Below are 20,797 nucleotides of genomic sequence, written 5' to 3'. Positions count from 1 at the left end.
CGAGCTAGTATAACAACGACTAAATGCAGTGTTTTTTTGTTTTGTTTTGCTAAAGGATTATGTGTTTTATCTGTAGGCTATACTCTGACATTTGTCATGGAAAACCCTCATTCAAAGTAGCAAAGAAACTATTTGCAGATTTCGAAAGCATATTCAAAATCGAATGCAATCCTCTCTGCATGTATTCCCCCAAGAACATTGAGGTTAATTCGCCCAAGGCACGTCTCCATCCCGGGGTCCACGTCTTAGAAGTTTGAATGGGGTACTTACTTGTGGGCATCAACTTTTTTTTCTCTCTCTCTCTTCTCTCCTCAATATGTTGCTCCTCCTCATCCCCAAACCTTCCCCCCTTATTAAAACAAGTCCAAAAACTCTCCCTGGTTAAGAGTCTTTTGAAATGTAAGGAGCTACGTGCAGGAAGCATAAACCCAGGACGTCTGGAAGGAATTAGACGCTGAAGAAGTAGTAAAAGTAGCGCGGTTGGGCAGTTCATGACTTTAACCTGTATTACCTACAGCTCTTCTCACCAACATTGACTACTGTTGAATGACACATTTTTTATTTTTTTTGTTTATTTCTTTTATTCGTTGTATATATTACACTTATGCCAAAGTTGACTAACAAGATGATTTGTATACATTTAAAATGTATACATGATATAATTAATGTATGCAAAGAGAGAAGTTAAAAGACGAAGAACAAATACAATACTTGAATGAATGTTTTCAACCGTTCACAGCAAGGAGACTTGGAAAATTGCACAAACTTTTTTCTTTATGAAGAGACATTTTAAGAAGCTTCATGAGTGTTTCTGCAAAGGTGACTCAAGAAGAAGATACGTTGCTGAGAAGTTTTCTCCAAGTTGAACGCTGCTAACCGAGCCTATGCTGACTGCATCCATTGAAAGAAACGGCACAGCCACACACAGCTACTTCAAGGTAATGCCCATCACAGCAATATTATTCACTTTGACAACTTTGTTATCAACCGACTAGCTGTTTTTATTTCATTATGAGAACATACATTTTTATTTTGTTTGACATTTTTATTTAGAATAATTTGAATTCAATGAATGGAGCTTTGGATGAAACTTGGCAACTGAAGTTCATTGACATGTCATGATTGTCCGGTGGTTGCCAAGTCATGGTTTAATCCACATCAATGAATCGTGATGCTGTATCTGTCAGGGTGTGGAAAGTATTTAGTGTTTGTTATATTAAAGTACTATGGCATATGTTTGGGATATGGTAGGATATACCCCATACAGAACAGTCCTGTAGACATGTTGATGTGTGGTTTGGTTACGATTTTTGTTTAATTTTTATAGACATTAGTATTGCATTAATCTCAGCCAATATGCGGTGGATAAATGAAATAGTGGAACTATAAAGTCGAAACAACGCAGTTCTTTATTATTCCCTGCTGCCTACGGGGATAAAACAAATGTACACCATAACGTAAACTGGATTCACACGGTACTCCATCGAGGATGGACATAATCACTGTCCAAATCATTTATTGCACCGTTAGAATAAAACATATGTCGACGTCACAGCCTCATACGTCATTCGAATCGCAGGGGTGCTTGAGCCAATGACAAGGCAGCTATTGGGTTTCCTTCCAGAGCACGCTCAGTCGGTTCGAAATGTCGGTTTTTCCATGGATACAGTATTTTATTTATTTTGTATTTATTGTCATATACACAGTGAAATATTGTGTTTTACACGCTCAGCCACAGTAGTACTGGAGCCAATTAGGGTGAAGTTCCCTCCTTATTCAAGGACACAACAATCTTCGAACTTCCTCCCTTTCCCGCTCAGGCGTTTTATAGACCCTCAGCGTGAATGCGCGCGGTGTCCGAAACACATAAATAGCAGCCCACCATTCATTCCATAGCAGTTTATATAGCTCGTGGTGTTGAGTTGACTTGATTCCACAGCAGTTTATTTAGCTCGTGGTTTTGAGTTGACTTGATTCCACAGCAGTTTATTTAGCTCGTGGTGTTGAGTTGACTTGATTCCACAGCAGTTTATATAGCTCGTAGTTTTGAGTTGACTTGATTCCACAGCAGTTTATTTAGCTTGTGGTGTTGATTCCATAGCAGTTGCAGTTTATTTAGCTCGTGGTGTTGAGTTGACTTGATTCCACAGCAGTTTATTTAGCTTTATTTAGTCGTGGTGTTGAGTTGACTTGTGGTTTTGAGTTGACTTGATTCCACAGCAGTTTATTTAGCTAGTGGTTTTGAGTTGACTTGATTCCACAGCAGTTTATTTAGCTTGTGGTGTTGAGTTGACTTGATTCCATAGCAGTTTATTTAGCTAGTGGTTTTGAGTTGACTTGATTCCACAGCAGTTTATATAGCTCGTGGTGTTGAGTTGACTTGATTCCACAGCAGTTTATTTAGCTCGTGGTTTTGAGTTGACTTGATTCCACAGCAGTTTATATAGCTCGTGGTGTTGAGTTGACTTGATTCCACAGCAGTTTATTTAGCTTGTGGTGTTGAGTTGACTTGATTCCACAGCAGTTTATTTAGCTCGTGGTTTTGAGTTGACTTGATTCCACAGCAGTTTATTTAGCTAGTGGTTTTGAGTTGACTTGATTCCACAGCAGTTTATTTAGCTCGTGGTGTTGAGTTGACTTGATTACACAGCAGTTTATATAGCTCGTGGTTTTGAGTTGACTTGATTCCACAGCAGTTTATTTAGCTAGTGGTTTTGAGTTGACTTGATTCCATAGCAGTTTATTTATGATAAGCCTATACATTATGGAGATAATCATATCTCATGTGTTGTGTAGGGATGATATATTTTTATTCAAAGATGTACACCTACAGTATACAGTAGACTATTTTAATTTCTGAAAGTAAAATATCCCACTGGGCACAGATGTCAATTCAACGTCTATTCCACGCTAGTCCAACGTAATTTAATTCCACGTTGGTTCAACATAATTTAATTAAAATGACGTGGAAACAATGTTGTATCAACCAGTGTGTGTCCAGTGGGATATGACTGTAAATGATCAAATACATGGTTTAAACTGTGTGAAAACAAAACCACATGACTGCAAGGGTACATGCTGTCATTCATTATAACCGCATGAAGACTCCTGTTGAGACGTGGGAGTCCTCAACTCAACATATATGGAGATGCTTAAAGCTGGAATCCTCAGTTGAAACAATAACTAAGCAGTCATCCGCCTCTGTTTTTTAAATTAATGAATCAATAAGTCCAAAAATGAATGTAGCAACTAAGAATTCTAGGTTTAACACAGCCACGACATAAACCGACTTCCCTTTCAATATATGTCACTATATTGTCAACATTGTTATGACAGATGGCAGGCATCATAGGTCAGATAACCAGCGTTTATCTACTTTCTCAGCCACAGTTATGACATTGCTATTAAATGGTTGAACATGACCACATAGAATGTCACAATGGCAATACTGTCTTAAAACTGAAACATCCAGTCATCTAGTTAAGACTACTGTCATCTACCGCAAGGTTTCACAAACTCAGTCACCTCCCCCCCCCCCCCCCCAACCAATTTAAATAATCAACCCTTGGGGTGGTTGGGGGAAAAGACTAAAAGTGCACCCAAGGGGGGCTCCATGACCAAGTTGGGGAATCCCTGATCTACCGGACCAGTACACATTTATAGTTTAACAATAACTTTGTCACAATAAGCCCGCTGCCTGTGAGGAAAGTCGTTTGTCCGTTCTGGCTCGGACAAGGTTACTTACTCTTCCTTACTATGAGGAAAGTCATGACTCAGCATGCCTGTGTCTACGTGTGGGCCATTGCTCAACAACTTACACAGAGAGATGGCAACACACACAAACTAATGCATTGTTTATGTCTGCATTTCAGACTACCATTTATCCCATTTCTAGTAGGCGTACTCTTCCTATCTAATCCCACCTACACTATATACAGTGTGCAATCAAGATCTCTGAGGGTTATATCTACCAATGAGGTGGTTTGTGTATTTACAGAGGAAGAGCTCTTTAGGACTATCCACCAATGAGGTGGTTTGTGTATTTACAGAGGAAGAGCTCTTTAGGACTATCCACCAATGAGGTGGTTTGTGTATTTACAGAGGAAGAGTTCTGTAGGACTATCCACCAATGACGTGGTTTGTGTATTTATAGAGGAAGAGTTCTGTAGGACTATCCACCAATGAGGTGGTTTGTGTATTTACAGAGGAAGAGTTCTGTAGGACTATCCACCAATGAGGTGGTTTGTGTATTTACAGAGGAAGAGTTCTGTAGGACTATCCACCAATGAGGTGGTTTGTGTATTTACAGAGGAAGAGCTCTTTAGGACTATCCACCAATGAGGTTGTTTGTGTATTTACAGAGGAAGAGCTCTTTAGGACTATCCACCAATGAGGTTGTTTGTGTATTTACAGAGGAAGAGCTCTTTAGGACTATCCACCAATGAGGTGGTTTGTGTATTTACAGAGGAAGAGTTCTGTAGGACTATCCACCAATGAGGCGGTTTGTGTATTTACAGAGGAAGAGTTCTGTAGGACTATCCACTAATGAGTTAGTTAGTGTATTTACACAGGAAGCATTCCACGCCTGTTCCGTATTAGTGCTCCCAGTCAGGGCCTTTCCAGCCATGCTTAAACACTGCAGGCTGGGAAGCAGGTAGGCAGGGAAGCGGGAAAGCTGGGAGGCAGGGAAGGAAGGAAGATGGGAGGGAGGGAAGCAGGGAAGCTGGGAGGGAGGAAAGCAGGGAAGCTGGGAGGGAGGAAAGCTGGGAGGCAGGGAAGGAAGGAAGATGGAAGGGAGGGAAGCAGGGAAGGAAGGAAGATGGGAGGGAGGGAGGGAAGGAAGCAGGGAAGCTGGGAGGGAGGAAAGCAGGGAAGCTGGGAGGGAGGAAAGCTGGGATGGAGGGAAGCTGGGATGGAGGGAAGCTAGGAGCGAGGGAAGCTAGGAGCGAGGGAAGGAGGGAAGCATAAAGAGGAGGTGAGTAGGAGAAAGTCAGAGAGCTGGAGCAACAATAAGTAGTAGTGGTGGAGGATCACTGACCGGACCAGACAGGAAGGAGGGAGGGACAGAGAGATGTGATGGATGAGTCAGAGAGCTAGCTGAATCAGGAAAGCATCCAGGAGCCAAGGATGGCAAGGCGCCACCACCGCCCAAGTTCAACATCACACACAGTCTCCTCCTCTTCCTGAGGTTCAACCCATCCAGAAAGACAGAGGGAGTTGTATGAGGGAAGACTCTGTGCTGTATGGTAACTACTACAGCTGATTCCAATCAGGAGAGGAATAGGAGTAGGGTGTTCCATTTAATGATGGAACACTTAATGACAACATGATTCCCCCACCAGGGAGAATACTGCAGCCACAGGGAAAGGCTGTACATCTACATAGGGTTCCGGAACTACAAGATGGTTAAGGGGAGGAGGGGGGGACGGGGGACGTCACTTCACACAACCACACACACACACACACCCTTTTGACACATTACTAGTTGTCTCTTAATCACGTTTCCGAACCTCAGAACCTCAGTGACTTTTGTTCATTGAGTTTGCTTATAAGTCCAGTTCAAGAGAAGGTTTGATCTGAACTAACTACAGTAGCAAGCCTAGATAGAACTACAAGTAGCTAACTACAGAAGTAAGCCTAGCAAGAACTACAAGTAGCTAACTATAGAAGCAAGCAAGAACTACAAGTAGCTAACTATAGAAGCAAGCAAGAACTACAAGTAGCTAACTTCAGAAGCAAGCAAGAACTACAAGTAGCTAACTATAGAAGCAAGCAAGAACTACAAGTAGCTAACTTCAGAAGCAAGCAAGAACTACAAGTAGCTAACTATAGAAGCAAGCAAGAACTACAAGTAGCTAACTTCAGAAGCAAGCAAGAACTACAAGTTACTAACTACAGAAGCAAGCAAGAACTACAAGTTACTAACTACAGAAGCAAGCTTTGAGATAGTACAGTGCTGTATATATAATTAACATCTTGTACAAGGATCCCTGGTCATTCCATGCGCTCCTGTCTTTTAATCTGCTATAGAATAGTCGTCATGAGGCATGTGTTTCCTGACATTTATAATGGCAGTATTGAGGGTCGTCTTCATTTCACTGCAGCTGTGCCTCTCAGACATGAAGTGGAATCTCTGTCGTCTTGAACTACAGTACTGTAATATAGTACCGTTACTGTATTAGCATGTAACACAAATGCGTTATGAAACTATAGATAATGGAATGGGGATCTAACTTTACTGGTCTTCATGACTACACATGAGGTTCCACTTCAGCATGCAGTCTGTAAGTGCTATGCTAAATCCCATCCAGCAACACAAGGACATCACTTTAACATTTATTAAATACAGGACACCAACTGATTTTTTCCTTCAACAATTCCCTTCTATCCAGATATATTTCCCCTTTCTGCACATGCTGTAAGGTGTAAGTGCCATTGAAGCCATGTATTCATGGCGATGGTACACCATTTGATTGATTGATTGATTGATTGATTGATTGATTAATCCACACATGAAGTTCCACCTCACCATACACCTGAGAATGTCAATTCAATGTCTTGTTTTTTCATTCAACAACCCTCTTCTATCCTTTCATCCTCCTTCTACACATACTGTTAGCAAGGCAACTGTTACCAAGACACCTGTTATCAAGACAAGTGTTAGCAAGACAAGTGTTAGCAAGACAGCTGTTAGCAAGACAAGTGTTAGCAAGACAAGTATTAGCAAGACAGCTGTTAGCAAGACAAGTGTTAGCAAGACAGCTGTTAGCAAGACAAGTGTTAGCAAGACAAGTGTTAACAAGACAGCTGTTAGCAAGACAAGTGTTAGCAAGACAGCTGTTAGCAAGACAAGTGTTAGCAAGACAGATGTTAGCAAGACAAGTGTTAGCAAGACAGATGTTAGCAAGACAAGTGTTAGCAAGACAGCTGTTAGCAAGACAAGTATTAGCAAGACAACTGTTACCAAGACAAGTGTTAGCAAGACACGTGTTAGCAAGACAGCGTTTAGCAAGACAACTGTTAGCAAGACAACTTTTAGCAAGACAATTGTTAGCAAGACAACTTTTAGCAAGACAAGTGTTACGAAGACAAGTGTTAGCAAGACAATGCTTAGCAAGACAATGGTTTGCAAGATAACTGTTACCAAGTCAACTGTTAGAAAGACAAGTGTTACCAAGACAACTATTACCAAGACAACTGTTAGCAAGACAAGTGTTACCAAGACAAGGGTTATTAAAGTTATATCAAGTGTGGGCATGCTTGTGTCCCAAATGGCACCCTATTCCCAATCTAGTGCACTTCATACAGCTGTGGCCTACAGGGCTCTGGTAAAAAAGTAGTGCACTATACAGGGGATTTGGTGTCACTGACCAGGTGTGAACTGCACCTCCACGGCGGTAGACCACTACATTAATAAGTGTTTTTGACTAGAGCTGTAAAGTCCATTGACTCCAGTCATTGCCACGATTATATTTCAGTTGTTGCACAGAACAGACTTCAAGTCCTCTTGGCCCAGTTTCAGCTAATGCTCAGCTCTGCTCTGGCCGCAGTGTTGTATTTCATCTAAACTGTAAAAGCCTTAGAGTTTAGGTTTTCAACTCTCCGTTGAGTCTATCCAGCTCAGCACAGGAACCCCTCCCTGTGTCCGCCTAGCCTTTATACCCCTCCTGGAACAGGGCCAGCTCCAGCAGAATCAAACTAATGGTCTTCATGTTGGATTCTCAGACATGTAGTCAGACAACAGGTGTAAATATGAAGTCTTTACATGCCGACATGGTAGCTGACGCACACACACACACACACACACACACACACACACACACACACACACACACACACACACACACACACACTCTCTCTCACGCTACCTCAACTGTAGTTATAGCACGGTACAACATGACGTGTTAGATTTGCAGTTGGCTGCAGCCACAAGGTTTTTATTGGTTACTTTCACTCTCCAACATCCACCTTCACTAACTCAGCCTTCACTCTCCAACATCCACCTTCACTAACTCAGCCTTCACTCTCCAACATCCTCCATCACTAACTCAGCCTTCACTCTCCAACATCCACCTTCACTAACTCAGCCTTCACTCTCCAACATCCTCCATCACTAACTCAGCCTTCACTCTCCAACATCCAACTCAGCTTCAACTCACCTTCACTCTCCAACATCCTCCATCACTAACTCAGCCTTCACTCTCCAACATCCTCCATCACTAACTCAGCCTTCACTCTCCAACATCCTCACTAACTCAGCCTTCACTCTCCAACATCCACCTTCACTAACTCAGCCTTCACTCTCCAACATCCTCCATCACTAACTCAGCCTTCACTCTCCAACATCCACCTTCACTAACTCAGCCTTCACTCTCCAACATCCTCCATCACTAACTCAGCCTTCACTCTCCAACATCCCCCATCACTAACTCAGCCTTCACTCTCTAACATCCTCCATCACTAACTCAGCCTTCACACTCCAACATCCTCCATCACTAACTCAGCCTTCACTCTCCAACATCCTCCATCACTAACTCAGCCTTCACTCTCCAACATCCCCCTTCACTAACTCAGCCTTCACTCTCCAACATCCCCCATCACTTACTCAGCCTTACTCACTATCAATTGAGATCATTGGCGGTGTTATCTCAGGCAAAGGGAGTGTCCCGCCCAGACCCAGGCCCAGACCCAGCCCCAGCCCCAGACCCAGCCAACACAGTGCGTCAGTCAGTCCGCGTTGCAAATGGCGCACTATTCCCTATATAGTGCATTAATATTAAACAAGGGCCCATATGGCTCTGGTCAAAAGTAGTGCACTATACAGGGTGCCATTTGGGACGTATTGTCAGTCTGCAAGTGTTCAAGCTAACCCACCGGCAAACAGCCCAGGGACAACACACACAGGGCCTTGTGCAACTGTGAGGTGACATCATCTCAATACGTTGATGACACCCTCAATGTCGCACACGTGCACACACACGTGCACACACACACACACACACGTGCACACACACACATTTGAAATACTTTATTTACATCCACCAAGTACATTTTATTTCAGTTCAAACATTTCAAAGGTCCCTGTACACATGGCACTCAAGGGTACAGAAAGCACCTCCTTCTCCAAACAGTCCACGACAGCTGAAACAGAACAGTACCTAGCCAATTTCTTTGTCCTAGTTTTCGTCAGGCCCACAATCTGGAGGCTCCACCCGAGGCTGTCCAAGCGTGCCACGAGGGACTGGTGCTTAAGCAGCTTCTCGGCAAAGGCCTGCTCCAAGTAGCCGTCAAATGAGCAGCCCACTTCCAAAATGAGCACCCCCCCCCCCCCCCCGGCCCCCATCAACAACAACACATCATTACCAACATCAAACTAGGGTTTAGATCTACATAGGGTCCGGAGGTACAAGGGGGTTAAGGGGAGGAGGAGGAGGGAGGGGGGGGCAGGCAAAACGTCACTTCACACACACATTAGTGGTTAATCCTTCTGCATCTGGCCCGCAGGGTTTAGTTATCTAGGCTTTTTTAGCACCATCTGAATGAGGGGGTTTAGGTTCACAGTTCACACAAAGTGTAGCCTACAACAGTGAGACTTGAAAATAAAGATTTTAGGGTTTGGACACTCTTTGTACTGGTTTAACACTACAGACGGTAACACCAATGCGTTAGGTTAACCAGTTGGCCAAGGGGTGGGGACTTATGGACCATATGGAGGGGAATGGAGTCAGAGGTCTTGTAAATGTGATGACGCTTAAAAGTCCAGAAACATGCCAGTTCAGCACTCAGCTCGCCTCACACACTGATTACATCCACTTTTCATCCTGTATCAAGTGATCCAGGCCTTATTCGATGCCAAAGAGGTGGCTGATTTAACAAAAAGAAACCAAACTACGGTCTAGACACAAGGCGTATCAGGGTTTCTTTGCTTCACAACAGCACCGAAACACTTCAAGGTGTCACTTATGCAATCACATATCCAAGACTTTAACCACGATGTACCAGCTTCTTCTTCACTGTGACAGATAGAGAGGTTTTTCATGGAGAGTAGCCTCTGCTGAGTCCCCAACAACCGGATGTTCCAGTTTTCAGGGGAAATGGAAAGAGAGCCTGTGACTTCACGTGTCTTCCACTTTTGGATGTTAACAAGGAGACACTCCATCTTAACTCATCCTCTACATTTACTGGATTGGTTGAACAGTGCAGAAGAGAACCTCCCCCGACAATTTATTTCCTTCTTGTCAAGACCAGGATGTAGGGGATTTAGTTTCAGACCAGTATGCAGAGGATCTAGTTTCAGACCAGTATGTAGGGGGATCTAGTTTCAGACCAGTATGTAGAGGATCTAGTTTCAGACCAGTATGTAGGGGGATCTAGTTTCAGACCAGTATGTAGAGGATCTAGTTTCAGACCAGTATGTAGAGGATCTAGTTTCAGACCAGTATGTAGGGGGATCTAGTTTCAGACCAGTATGTAGAGGATCTAGTTTCAGACCAGTACGTAGAGGATCTAGTTTCAGACCAGTATGTAGAGGATCTAGTTTCAGACCAGTATGTAGGGAATCTAGTTCCAGACCAGTATGTAGGGGGATCTAGTTTCAGACCAGTATGTAGAGGATTTAGTTTCAGACCAGTATGTAGAGGATTTAGTTTCAGACCAGTATGTAGGGGATCTAGTTTCAAACCAGTATGTAGGGGGATCTAGTTTCAGACCCGTATGTAGGGGGATCTAGTTTCAGACCAGTATGTAGAGGATCTAGTTTCAGACCAGTATGTAGAGGATCTAGTTTCAGACCAGTATGTAGGGAATCTAGTTCCAGACCAGTATGTAGGGGGATCTAGTTTCAGACCAGTATGTAGGGGGATCTAGTTTCAGACCAGTATGTAGAGGATCTAGTTTCAGACCAGTATGTAGGTGGATCTAGTTCCAGACCAGTATGTAGGTGGATCTAGTTTCAGACCAGTATGTAGGGGGATCTAGTTCAGGCGTTTCTTTTACGCCTACTGCTTTAGGTCACGTGGAGAGAGACCCATGCATGCAGCATTCTATATGTCACTGTTCCCGTTCCAGTCCCTAATCCAAGTCAAGGAGGCGGCTGATTTAAAAACTCTAATTACAAGCACAAGTCAAACAAGACATGGCAGGGGTTCTTTGCTTTTAGACAGACTTGGACTGCAACTTAGACTACATATAAGCCTTTAATGTAGTCTACCAAGACGCACTCAGCCTTTAATGTAACCTACCAAGACGACCTCAGCCTTTAATGTAACCTACCAAGACGCCCTCAGCCTTTAATGTAGTCTACCAAGATGCCCTCAGCCTTTAATGTAACCTACCAAGACGCCCTCAGCCTTTAATGTAGTCTACCAAGATGCCCTCAGCCTTTAATGTAGTCTACCAAGATGCCCTCAGCCTTTAATGTAACCTACCAAGACGCACTCAGCCTTTAATGTAGTCTACCAAGATGCCCTCAGCCTTTAATGTAACCTACCAAGACGCACTCAGCCTTTAATATAGTCTACCAAGACGACCTCAGCCTTTAATGTAACCTACCAAGACGCACTCAGCCTTTAATATAGTCTACCAAGACGATCTCAGCCTTTAATGTAGTCTACCAAGACGATCTCAGCCTTTAATGTAGTCTACCAAGACGATCTCAGCCTTTAATGTAACCTACCAAGACGCCCTCAGCCTTTAATGTAACCTACCAAGACGATCTCAGCCTTTAATATAGTCTACCCAGACGATCTCAGCCTTTAATGTAGTCTACCAAGACGACCTCAGCCTTTAATGTAACCTACCAAGACGATCTCAGCCTTTAATGTAACCTACCAAGACGATCTCAGCCTTTAATGTAACCTACCAAGACGATCTCAGCCTTTAATGTAGTCTACCAAGACGATCTCAGCCTTTAATGTAACCTACCAAGACGATCTCAGCCTTTAATGTAACCTACCAAGACGCACTCAGCCTTTAATGTAGTCTACCAAGACGATCTCAGCCTTTAATGTAACCTACCAAGACGATCTCAGCCTTTAATATAGTCTACCAAGACGATCTCAGCCTTTAATGTAGTCTACCAAGACGATCTCAGCCTTTAATGTAACCTACCAAGACGATCTCAGCCTTTAATGTAACCTACCAAGACGATCTCAGCCTTTAATGTAGTCTACCAAGACGATCTCAGCCTTTAATGTAGTCTACCAAGACGATCTCAGCCTTTAATGTAGTCTACCAAGACGATCTCAGCCTTTAATGTAGTCTACCAAGACGATCTCAGCCTTTAATGTAACCTACCAAGACGATCTCAGCCTTTAATGTAACCTACCAAGACGACCTCAGCCTTTAATGTAGTCTACCAAGACGACCTCAGCCTTTAATGTAGTCTACCAAGACGACCTCAGCCTTTAATGTAGTCTACCAAGACGACCTCAGCCTTTAATGTAGTCTACCAAGACGACCTCAGCCTTTAATGTAACCTACCAAGACGATCTCAGCCTTTAATGTAGTCTACCAAGACGATCTCAGCCTTTAATGTAGTCTACCAAGACGATCTCAGCCTTTAATGTAGTCTACCAAGACGATCTCAGCCTTTAATGTAGTCTACCAAGACGATCTCAGCCTTTAATGTAGTCTACCAAGACGATCTCAGCCTTTAATGTAGTCTACCAAGACGACCTCAGCCTTTAATATAGTCTACCAAGACGATCTCAGCCTTTAATGTAGTCTACCCAGAAGACCTCAGCCTTTAATGTAGTCTACCAAGACGACCTCAGCCTTTAATGTAGTCTACCAAGACGACCTCAGCCTTTAATATAGTCTACCAAGACGATCTCAGCCTTTAATAACCTACCAAGACGCCCTAGTCTACCCAGAAGACCTCAGCCTTTACTTGACCAAGAAGTACCACTTTGTTCTCCGTTGTGACAGATGGGTCTTTAGTGTTACTGGACAGACCCATGCAGGCAGCATTGGACACATCAAAGTGTCACTTATGATAGATCCAAGATCTTTAATTAAAACAAAGTAACAAGATGCACTACTACCTGCTTCACTGTGACAGAAGGGTCTTTAGTGGAGACTTTAAAAACTGGCGTTCAAATAAAACAAGTCGTGATTAGTGTTTCATTGCTTTTCAACAGCATTAGACACCTTGAAGTGTCACTTAAACTATCACATGTCTAAGCCTTAAACAAAAGGTGTCACCCTCCTACTGCCTCAACTGATAAAATGTACCACCATATTGTTCAATGTGACAGAAGGGTCTTTAGTGGAGAGGCAGCGTTTTACATTTCCCTGCTCTTGTCTTCCCACGGAGATATAAACAGATGATGTCAGAGGGTGGTGCTCGCTCTCTCGCTCGACTCTTACGTCTGCCCAGCAGATGGGATGCAGCATTAATAAAGAGACTGGGAACAATCGGCCATAGAGAACCATCTGACATTTAGAGGGGGATTTTGGGAAGGGGGATGTAGGGAGAGAGAGATGGGAGGAGTCTGTTTACAGTCTATCTGAACCCGTTTTTTGTTGTTGTTGTGAAACATGGAGTCTGTTGCTATGGTGACAGTGTAGAGTTAGGGAAGAGCTTTTACAGTGACGCATCGTAATGATGATTATTAGGTACATTTATCATCATTATCATCATTATGGTGATTATTAGGAACATATATCATCACTATCATCATTATGTCTTCTGTATATCTCTAACAAGTTGACCAATTAATATCTGAAGCTGTGTTCATTTAGTAATTACCATATCAATGTCCTCCCAGTGTCACTACTGTCATCTCATTATTGATCCCACTGTATGTCTCTACTGTCATCTCATTTGACATTGACAGTGATTCTGTTCTTGTTTGCTTTTCCAGATGAAATGTGACAAAGCTCTCACCTACCTAAGAATTTTCGGGACGACAATGTTTGGAGTCTCGCTCCTCGTGGGGATCTCTACCGCCTACATAATGGGCTACCAGTTTTTCACCACGGCACGAAACCACTTGTCCTTCGGGCTGTACGGGGCCATCCTGGTCATCCACCTTATCATCCAGAGCCTGTTTGCTGTCCTAGAACACCGGAACATGAGGAGATCCATGGAGACGCCCATCAAACTCACCAAATCACTGGCCCTGTGCATTGCAGCCTATCAGGAGGACCCGGCCTACCTGAGGAAGTGTTTGGTATCGGTCAAGAGGTTGACCTACCCGGGCATCAAGGTCATCATGGTGATCGACGGGAATAACGAGGACGACAACTACATGATGGAGATCTTCCGGGAGATCATGGGGTGGGATAAAGCCACCACGTACGTCTGGAAAAATAACTACCACCACCGGGGATCTGAGGAGACGGACGAGATGTACGCTGAGAGCCTGCAGGCCATCTCGCGCCTTGTGCTCAATAATAAATGTGTCTGCATCATGCAGAAGTGGGGAGGCAAGAGGGAAGTAATGTACACAGCCTTCAAAGCCCTGGGGAGGAGTGTGGACTATGTTCAGGTAAGTCCTGGGGGGAGGAGGGGTTGGAGGGTGGGGGTACACAAAGACCCTTTTGTGCTCTCCTTCTTTAAAAGGATGGTGCGGAGGCCTTGTGTATGTACTGTAGCCCTACGGCTGTAAGGCTAATGCTGTTCACAGAGTGCTAGAGCTCAGCGTGAAACCCATTTACATATGTTTCTGCACTCAGTCCAACTCAGACAAAGTGGAGAGACCTGTAGGCTAATAGGTTGGAGTCAGATCATGTTGCATAGCATCGCGTCAAAACACACAGTATTCTCAGTGAGGAACTTTAAAAGTGACAGTATCCGCATTAGCTACTATCCCAAGGCGTGTATTAAGTTCCTTCATTAACATTTACTAAGTAAACAGCACCAACTGTGCTGTATATAGTACATCGTGAATAGTTATACAGCAATACTGGAGTGTAGGTTCTCCAAGCTGTTCTGGGTAATACTGGAGTGTAGGTCCTCCAAACTGCTCTGGATAATACTGGAGTGTAGGTCCTCCAAACTGCTCTGGATAATACTGGAGTGTAGGTCCTCCAAACTGCTCTGGATAATACTGGAGTGTAGGTCCTCCAAGCTGTTCTGGATAATACTGGAGTGTAGGTCCTCCAAACTGCTCTGGATAATACTGGAGTGTAGGTCCTCCAAACTGCACTGGATAATACTGGAGTGTAGGTCCTCCAAGCTGTTCTGGATAATACTGGAGTGTAGGTCCTCCAAACTGCTCTGGATAATACTGGAGTGTAGGTCCTCCAAACTGCACTGGATAATACTGGAGTGTAGGTCTGATCAAACTGCTCTGGATAATACTGGAGTGTAGATCCTCCAAACTGTTCTGGATAATACTGGAGTGTAGGTCCTCCAAACTGTTCTGTATAATACTGGAGTGTAGGTCCTCCAAACTGTTCTGGGTAATACTGGAGTGTAGGTCCTCCAAGCTGCTCTGGATAATACTGGAGTGCACCTATTCAGTGCACTACTTTTGTCCAGGGCCACTAGGGCTCCATTTGGGACGCAGATTAGTACACTGCTGTCTTTCCACCGTAAACTCCTGGTTTCAGTTATAATTCTAACCTCTGATCCAAAGCTTATGGAGGGCTAACTGTGTTGTCCTTGTCACAGATCTGTTTTAGCTAGCTATTAGCTACCAGACCTGTGTGGTTATTCTCACTGTGGGGTTGTCTGTCTAACGTACCTGATCGTGATGGTTAAAGCCTTGGCTTGGCAACACACAGATGACTTACTTGACTTGACTTAGGTTACGTCCCAAATGGCACCCTATTCCCAAACATAGTGCACTACTTTTGATCACTACCCTAAGGGCCCTGGTCAAAAGTAGTGCAGTATATAGGGAATAGGGTGCCAAAACAGTTCGGTAGAGTTCGTGCATATACTGTATTATAACAACATTTAGTGACATTTTGGTTCGTTTTGGACTTCGGTCAGGGTTTTTTCAGCTGTTCGTGCACACACAGTTTTTTTCTGGAGGCAAGCCTAAGTTCGGTGTCTGACGTTTCCACCCCTTTGTCGGTGATTGGTCAACGGTAGGGATTCTTCAATAAAGTCTTTGTTGTCATTCAACATAAGACGACTTGTTTTCATGCACATTTTTTCATTGAAAAACACAGCACCAAACATCTTAGTTAGATGTAAGATCACTAAGATCACTTCGGCAAAAAACTGATTTCTTGAGTTATCTTAGATTAATTCGGACTATTTTGAGGAAGTGTATACTGGCTACGGCATCTCAAAATGGACAAACAGTACTATTGCCGCTCTTTTATCATTTTTAAAGTGAAGGTGTTTTTAAGAGAGTATGCTAGCACACTCGTTTGGTACGACTAGCTTCAGCCAACAAGTGCTACTAAACATAGAAACGTGCCATTTTCAAATATGTTGATGATGGAGTGGTGCGGGAGAGGATGGCTATGACGTTGAATTGTCCCTTTAAGCATTCCTCTTAGCAGTCCTGTTATGTCTGATAAGACATGTTGACGATGGAGTGGTGCGGGAGAGGATGGCTATAACGTTGAATTGTCCCGTTAAGCATTCCTCTTAGCAGTCCTGTTATGTCTGATAAGATATGTTGACGATGGAGTGGTGCGGGAGAGGATGGCTATGATGTTGAACTGTCCCTTTAAGCATTCCTCTTAGCAGTCCTGTTATGTCTGATAAGACATGTTGACGATGGAGTGGTGCTGGAGAGGATGGCTATGATGTTGAATTGTCCCGTTAAGCATTCCTCTTAGCAGTCCTGTCTGATAAGATATGTTGACGATGGAGTGGTGCGGGAGAGGATGGCTATAACGTTGAATTGTCCCGTTAAGCATTCCTCTTAGCAGTCCTGTTATGTCTGATAAGACATGTTGACGATGGAGTGGTGCGGGAGAGGATGGCTATAACGTTGAATTGTCCCTTTAAGCATTCCTCTTAGCAGTCCTGTTATGTCTGATAAGATATGTTGACGATGGAGTGGTGTGGGAGAGGATGGCTATGATGTTGAATTGTCCCGTTAAGCATTCCTCTTAGTAGTCCTGTCTGATAAGATATGTTGACGATGGAGTGGTGCGGGAGAGGATGGCTATGACGTTGAACTGTCCCTTTAAGCATTCCTCTTAGCAGTCCTGTTATGTCTGATAAGACATGTTGACGATGGAGTGGTGCGGGAGAGGATGGCTATGATGTTGAACTGTCCCTTTAAGCATTCCTCTTAGCAGTCCTGTTATGTCTGATAAGATATGTTGACGATGGAGTGGTGTGGGACAGGAGGGCTATGACGTTGAACTGTCCCTTTAAGCATTCCTCTTAGCAGTCCTGTCTGATAAGATATGTTGACGTTGGAGTGGTGCGGGAGAGGATGGCTATGACGTTGAACTGTCCCTTTAAGCATTCCTCTTAGCAGTCCTGTCTGATAAGATATGTTGACGATGGAGTGGTGCGGGAGAGGATGGCTATGATGTTGAACTGTCCCTTTAAGCATTCCTCTTAGCAGTCCTGTTATGTCTGATAAGATATGTTGCATCAGTGGATGAACTTGACGTGACCTTTCTTTAGCTACCGGTTGCTGCATGATCATCACAATAAACTAACATGGCCGAGTGCGTCCCAAATACCACCCCCTTTTTCCCTATACAGTGCATTACTTTTGACCAGGACCCATAGGGTCAAAATAACTAAACCTTATATTCTCACCATAACTGTGTGTGGATGTATTGATATGTTGGCATAGGGTAAACACTTAACTACACAGGCATAAGAGAAAGTTAGTGTAAAGAGTGTTACCCTGCATTGCTTTGCGGTGTCATTACTCTGTTGGCAGGTGCATTATGGGTAATATTCACCACACTGTGAGAGGAAAGCCCCCCAGGACACCCAAGCTGTCCTCAGACAACCCCTCGTTTGTTCGAGGAACTAGCTCCATGTGACAGGCGTACTACGGCGTTAGGAGAAGGACTACAACGCTGTCTGTCAGACAGAGGACATGTCCTACGTTAGGAGAAGGACTACAACGCTGTCTGTCAGACAGAGGACATGTCCTACGTTAGGAGAAGGACTACAACGCTGTCTGTCAGACAGAGGACATGTCCTACGTTAGAAGAAGACCTACAACTCTGTCAGACAGAGGACATGTCCTACATTAGGAGAAGACCTACAACTCTGTCAGACAGAGGACATGTCCTACATTAGAAGACCTACAACTCTGTCAGACAGAGGACATGTCCTATGTGTAGTATGAATCCAGATGGAACCGCGGTGAATCCATTGTTCGTCTGCTGACTTCATGACCCCCCCCCCGACCTTCGCCTTTTGTGATGTCAAAACCCTGTGGTATTTGTGGCACAGATCAACCGACTGACGCCAGATTGAACATGTTTTACTGAGGAGACCATTTACACAAGCTATTCCCGATAACCACTTATCGAAGGAACAACTGATTATTAGCGGTTTTCATGTCATCTCCCCAAGCTGTGGCTCGTTACAGCTGCAATCTGTTACCTCTTTTACAGTCAAACTATAAATATTAAATGGGACTTTCCCCCTTCGTTTTCAGCATCTGTAGTCTTTGCAGTAATTTGATGCGGGTGATCTGTGAATATTAATGCCATTTATGGACCCGTCAGAACAGGTTTGGTGCTAACGTTGCTATGGGACTGGTTGCCAAGGGGCAGTGATCAAAGAAACGGAATTCCATTTCTATGGCAGTGATGCAGCTTTGCCTAATCAAACACTCTGCTGATGATGAAAATAACATGAGGAATGTTGTGCACATTAGCAGACGTGCCAACAGGCTATGCCTACCTACGCATGGGTATCTGTTCTCACCGGGAAAGGGGGAGTGTGTGTTGGTGTTCTGTGTATCAAAACCAATAGACTGGTTAGGGGTACAGAAGTCTTTTCCTGAGGTGGTTTGATTATCTTCTGGCCATATCATTCTCTTTAGTTACTCTCTTTTCATGCCATTTGTGTTTTAATATATTGCTCTTACAGCAGAAAGATAGAAATTTAATTATTACAGCGCTACACAATCTAAATGTATTCCTCTTCAAACAATTCAAACAGCTGATCTTTCTCCATATATATGACCATTTTGAAGCTATACAGCTATACTACAAAATCTCTGTCACCATCAGAACACAACCAATCACAAACCTCTCTCAATCAGAAAACAACCAATCACAACGGAACCCTCTCTCAATCAGAACACAATCAATCACAAACCTCTCTCAATCAGAAAACAACCAATCACAACGGAACCCTCTCTCAATCAGAAAACAACCAATCACAACGGAACCCTCTCTCAATCAGAAAACAACCAATCACAACACAACCCTCTCTCAATCAGAACACAACCAATCACAACCCTCTCTCAATCAGAAAACAACCGATCACAACACAACCCTCTCTCAGTCAGAACACAACCAATCACAACACAACCCTCTCTCAGTCAGAACACAACCAATCATAACACAACCCTCTCTGTCAGAACACAACCAATCACAACCCTCTCCCAGTCAGAACACAACCAATCACAACACAACCCTCTCTAAATCAGAACACAACCAATCAGAACACAAACCTCTCTCAGTCAGAACACAACCAATCACAACACAACCCTCTCTCAGTCAGAACACAACCAATCATAACACAACCCTCTCTGTCAGAACACAACCAATCACAACCCTCTCCCAGTCAGAACACAACCAATCACAACACAACCCTCTCTAAATCAGAACACAACCAATCAGAACACAAACCTCTCTCAGTCAGAACACAACCAATCACAACACAACCCTCTCTCAGTCAGAACACAACCAATCATAACACAACCCTCTCTGTCAGAACACAACCAATCACAACCCTCTCCCAGTCAGAACACAACCAATCACAACACAACCCTCTCTAAATCAGAACACAACCAATCAGAACACAAACCTCTCTCAGTCAGAACACAACCAATCACAACACAACCCTCTCTCAGTCAGAACACAACCAATCATAACACAACCCTCTCAGTCAGAACACAACCAATCACAACCCTCTCTCAGTCAGAACACAACCAATCACAACCCTCTCTCAGTCTGAACACAACCAATAACAACCCTCTCTCAGTCAGAACACAACCAATCACAACCCTCTCTCAGTCAGAACACAACCAATCACAACCCTCTCTCAGTCAGTACACAACCAATCACAACCCTCTCAGTCAGAACACAACCAATCACAACCCTCTCAGTCAGAACACAACCAATCACAACCCTCTCTCAGTCAGAACACAACCAATCACAACCCTCTCTCAGTCAGAACACAACCAATCACAACCCTCTCACAGTCAGAACACAACCAATCACAACCCTCTCAGTCAGAACACAACCAATCACAACCCTCTCTCAGTCAGAACACAACCAATCACAACCCTCTCTCAGTCAGAACACAACCAATCACAACCCTCTCTCAGTCAGAACACAACCAATCACAACCCTCTCACAGTCAGAACACAACCAATCACAACCCTCTCACAGTCAGAACACAACCAACCACAACCCTCTCTCAGTCAGAACACAACCTTACTGTATCACTTCCAGTACAGGATGACGTCCCAAACAGCGGCCCCAACGACTTCACTTACCCAATGAAATCATTCCCAATTAAGGAGTGACTGAAGAAACCTTTCTAATCTGTGAAGAGATCGCTGCAGATATGACTTTACTCACACGGTTGTTTGTTGACCAACTGACGGACCTTCCCACTTGACACTAACTTGTTTTGGAACGATCTTTCCGGGGAAACATCCACGTTGCA

At 43.8% G+C, this 20,797-nt stretch overlaps 1 protein-coding gene across 1 annotated transcript in view; it reads left to right on the top strand.

Annotated features, from left to right (window-relative positions):
• The first annotated feature begins 379 nt into the window (after window positions 1-379).
• The window catches only part of LOC139395870 (hyaluronan synthase 2-like), a 30,043-nt gene continuing 9,625 nt past the window's right edge, over window positions 380-20,797 (top strand). The window contains exons 1-2 of the mRNA XM_071143181.1: window positions 380-938; window positions 13,866-14,492. Of these exons, the coding sequence (XP_070999282.1) occupies window positions 885-938; window positions 13,866-14,492 (681 nt within the window). The 5' untranslated portion in view covers window positions 380-884. The remainder of the gene's footprint in view (window positions 939-13,865; window positions 14,493-20,797) is intronic.

The sequence above is a fragment of the Oncorhynchus clarkii genome, unplaced genomic scaffold, assembly GCF_045791955.1.
Source record: "Oncorhynchus clarkii lewisi isolate Uvic-CL-2024 unplaced genomic scaffold, UVic_Ocla_1.0 unplaced_contig_9001_pilon_pilon, whole genome shotgun sequence".
Classification (NCBI taxonomy): domain Eukaryota; kingdom Metazoa; phylum Chordata; class Actinopteri; order Salmoniformes; family Salmonidae; genus Oncorhynchus; species Oncorhynchus clarkii.
Note: the sequence above shows the minus strand (reverse complement) of the source record. Positions and strands in the feature narration are given on the sequence as shown.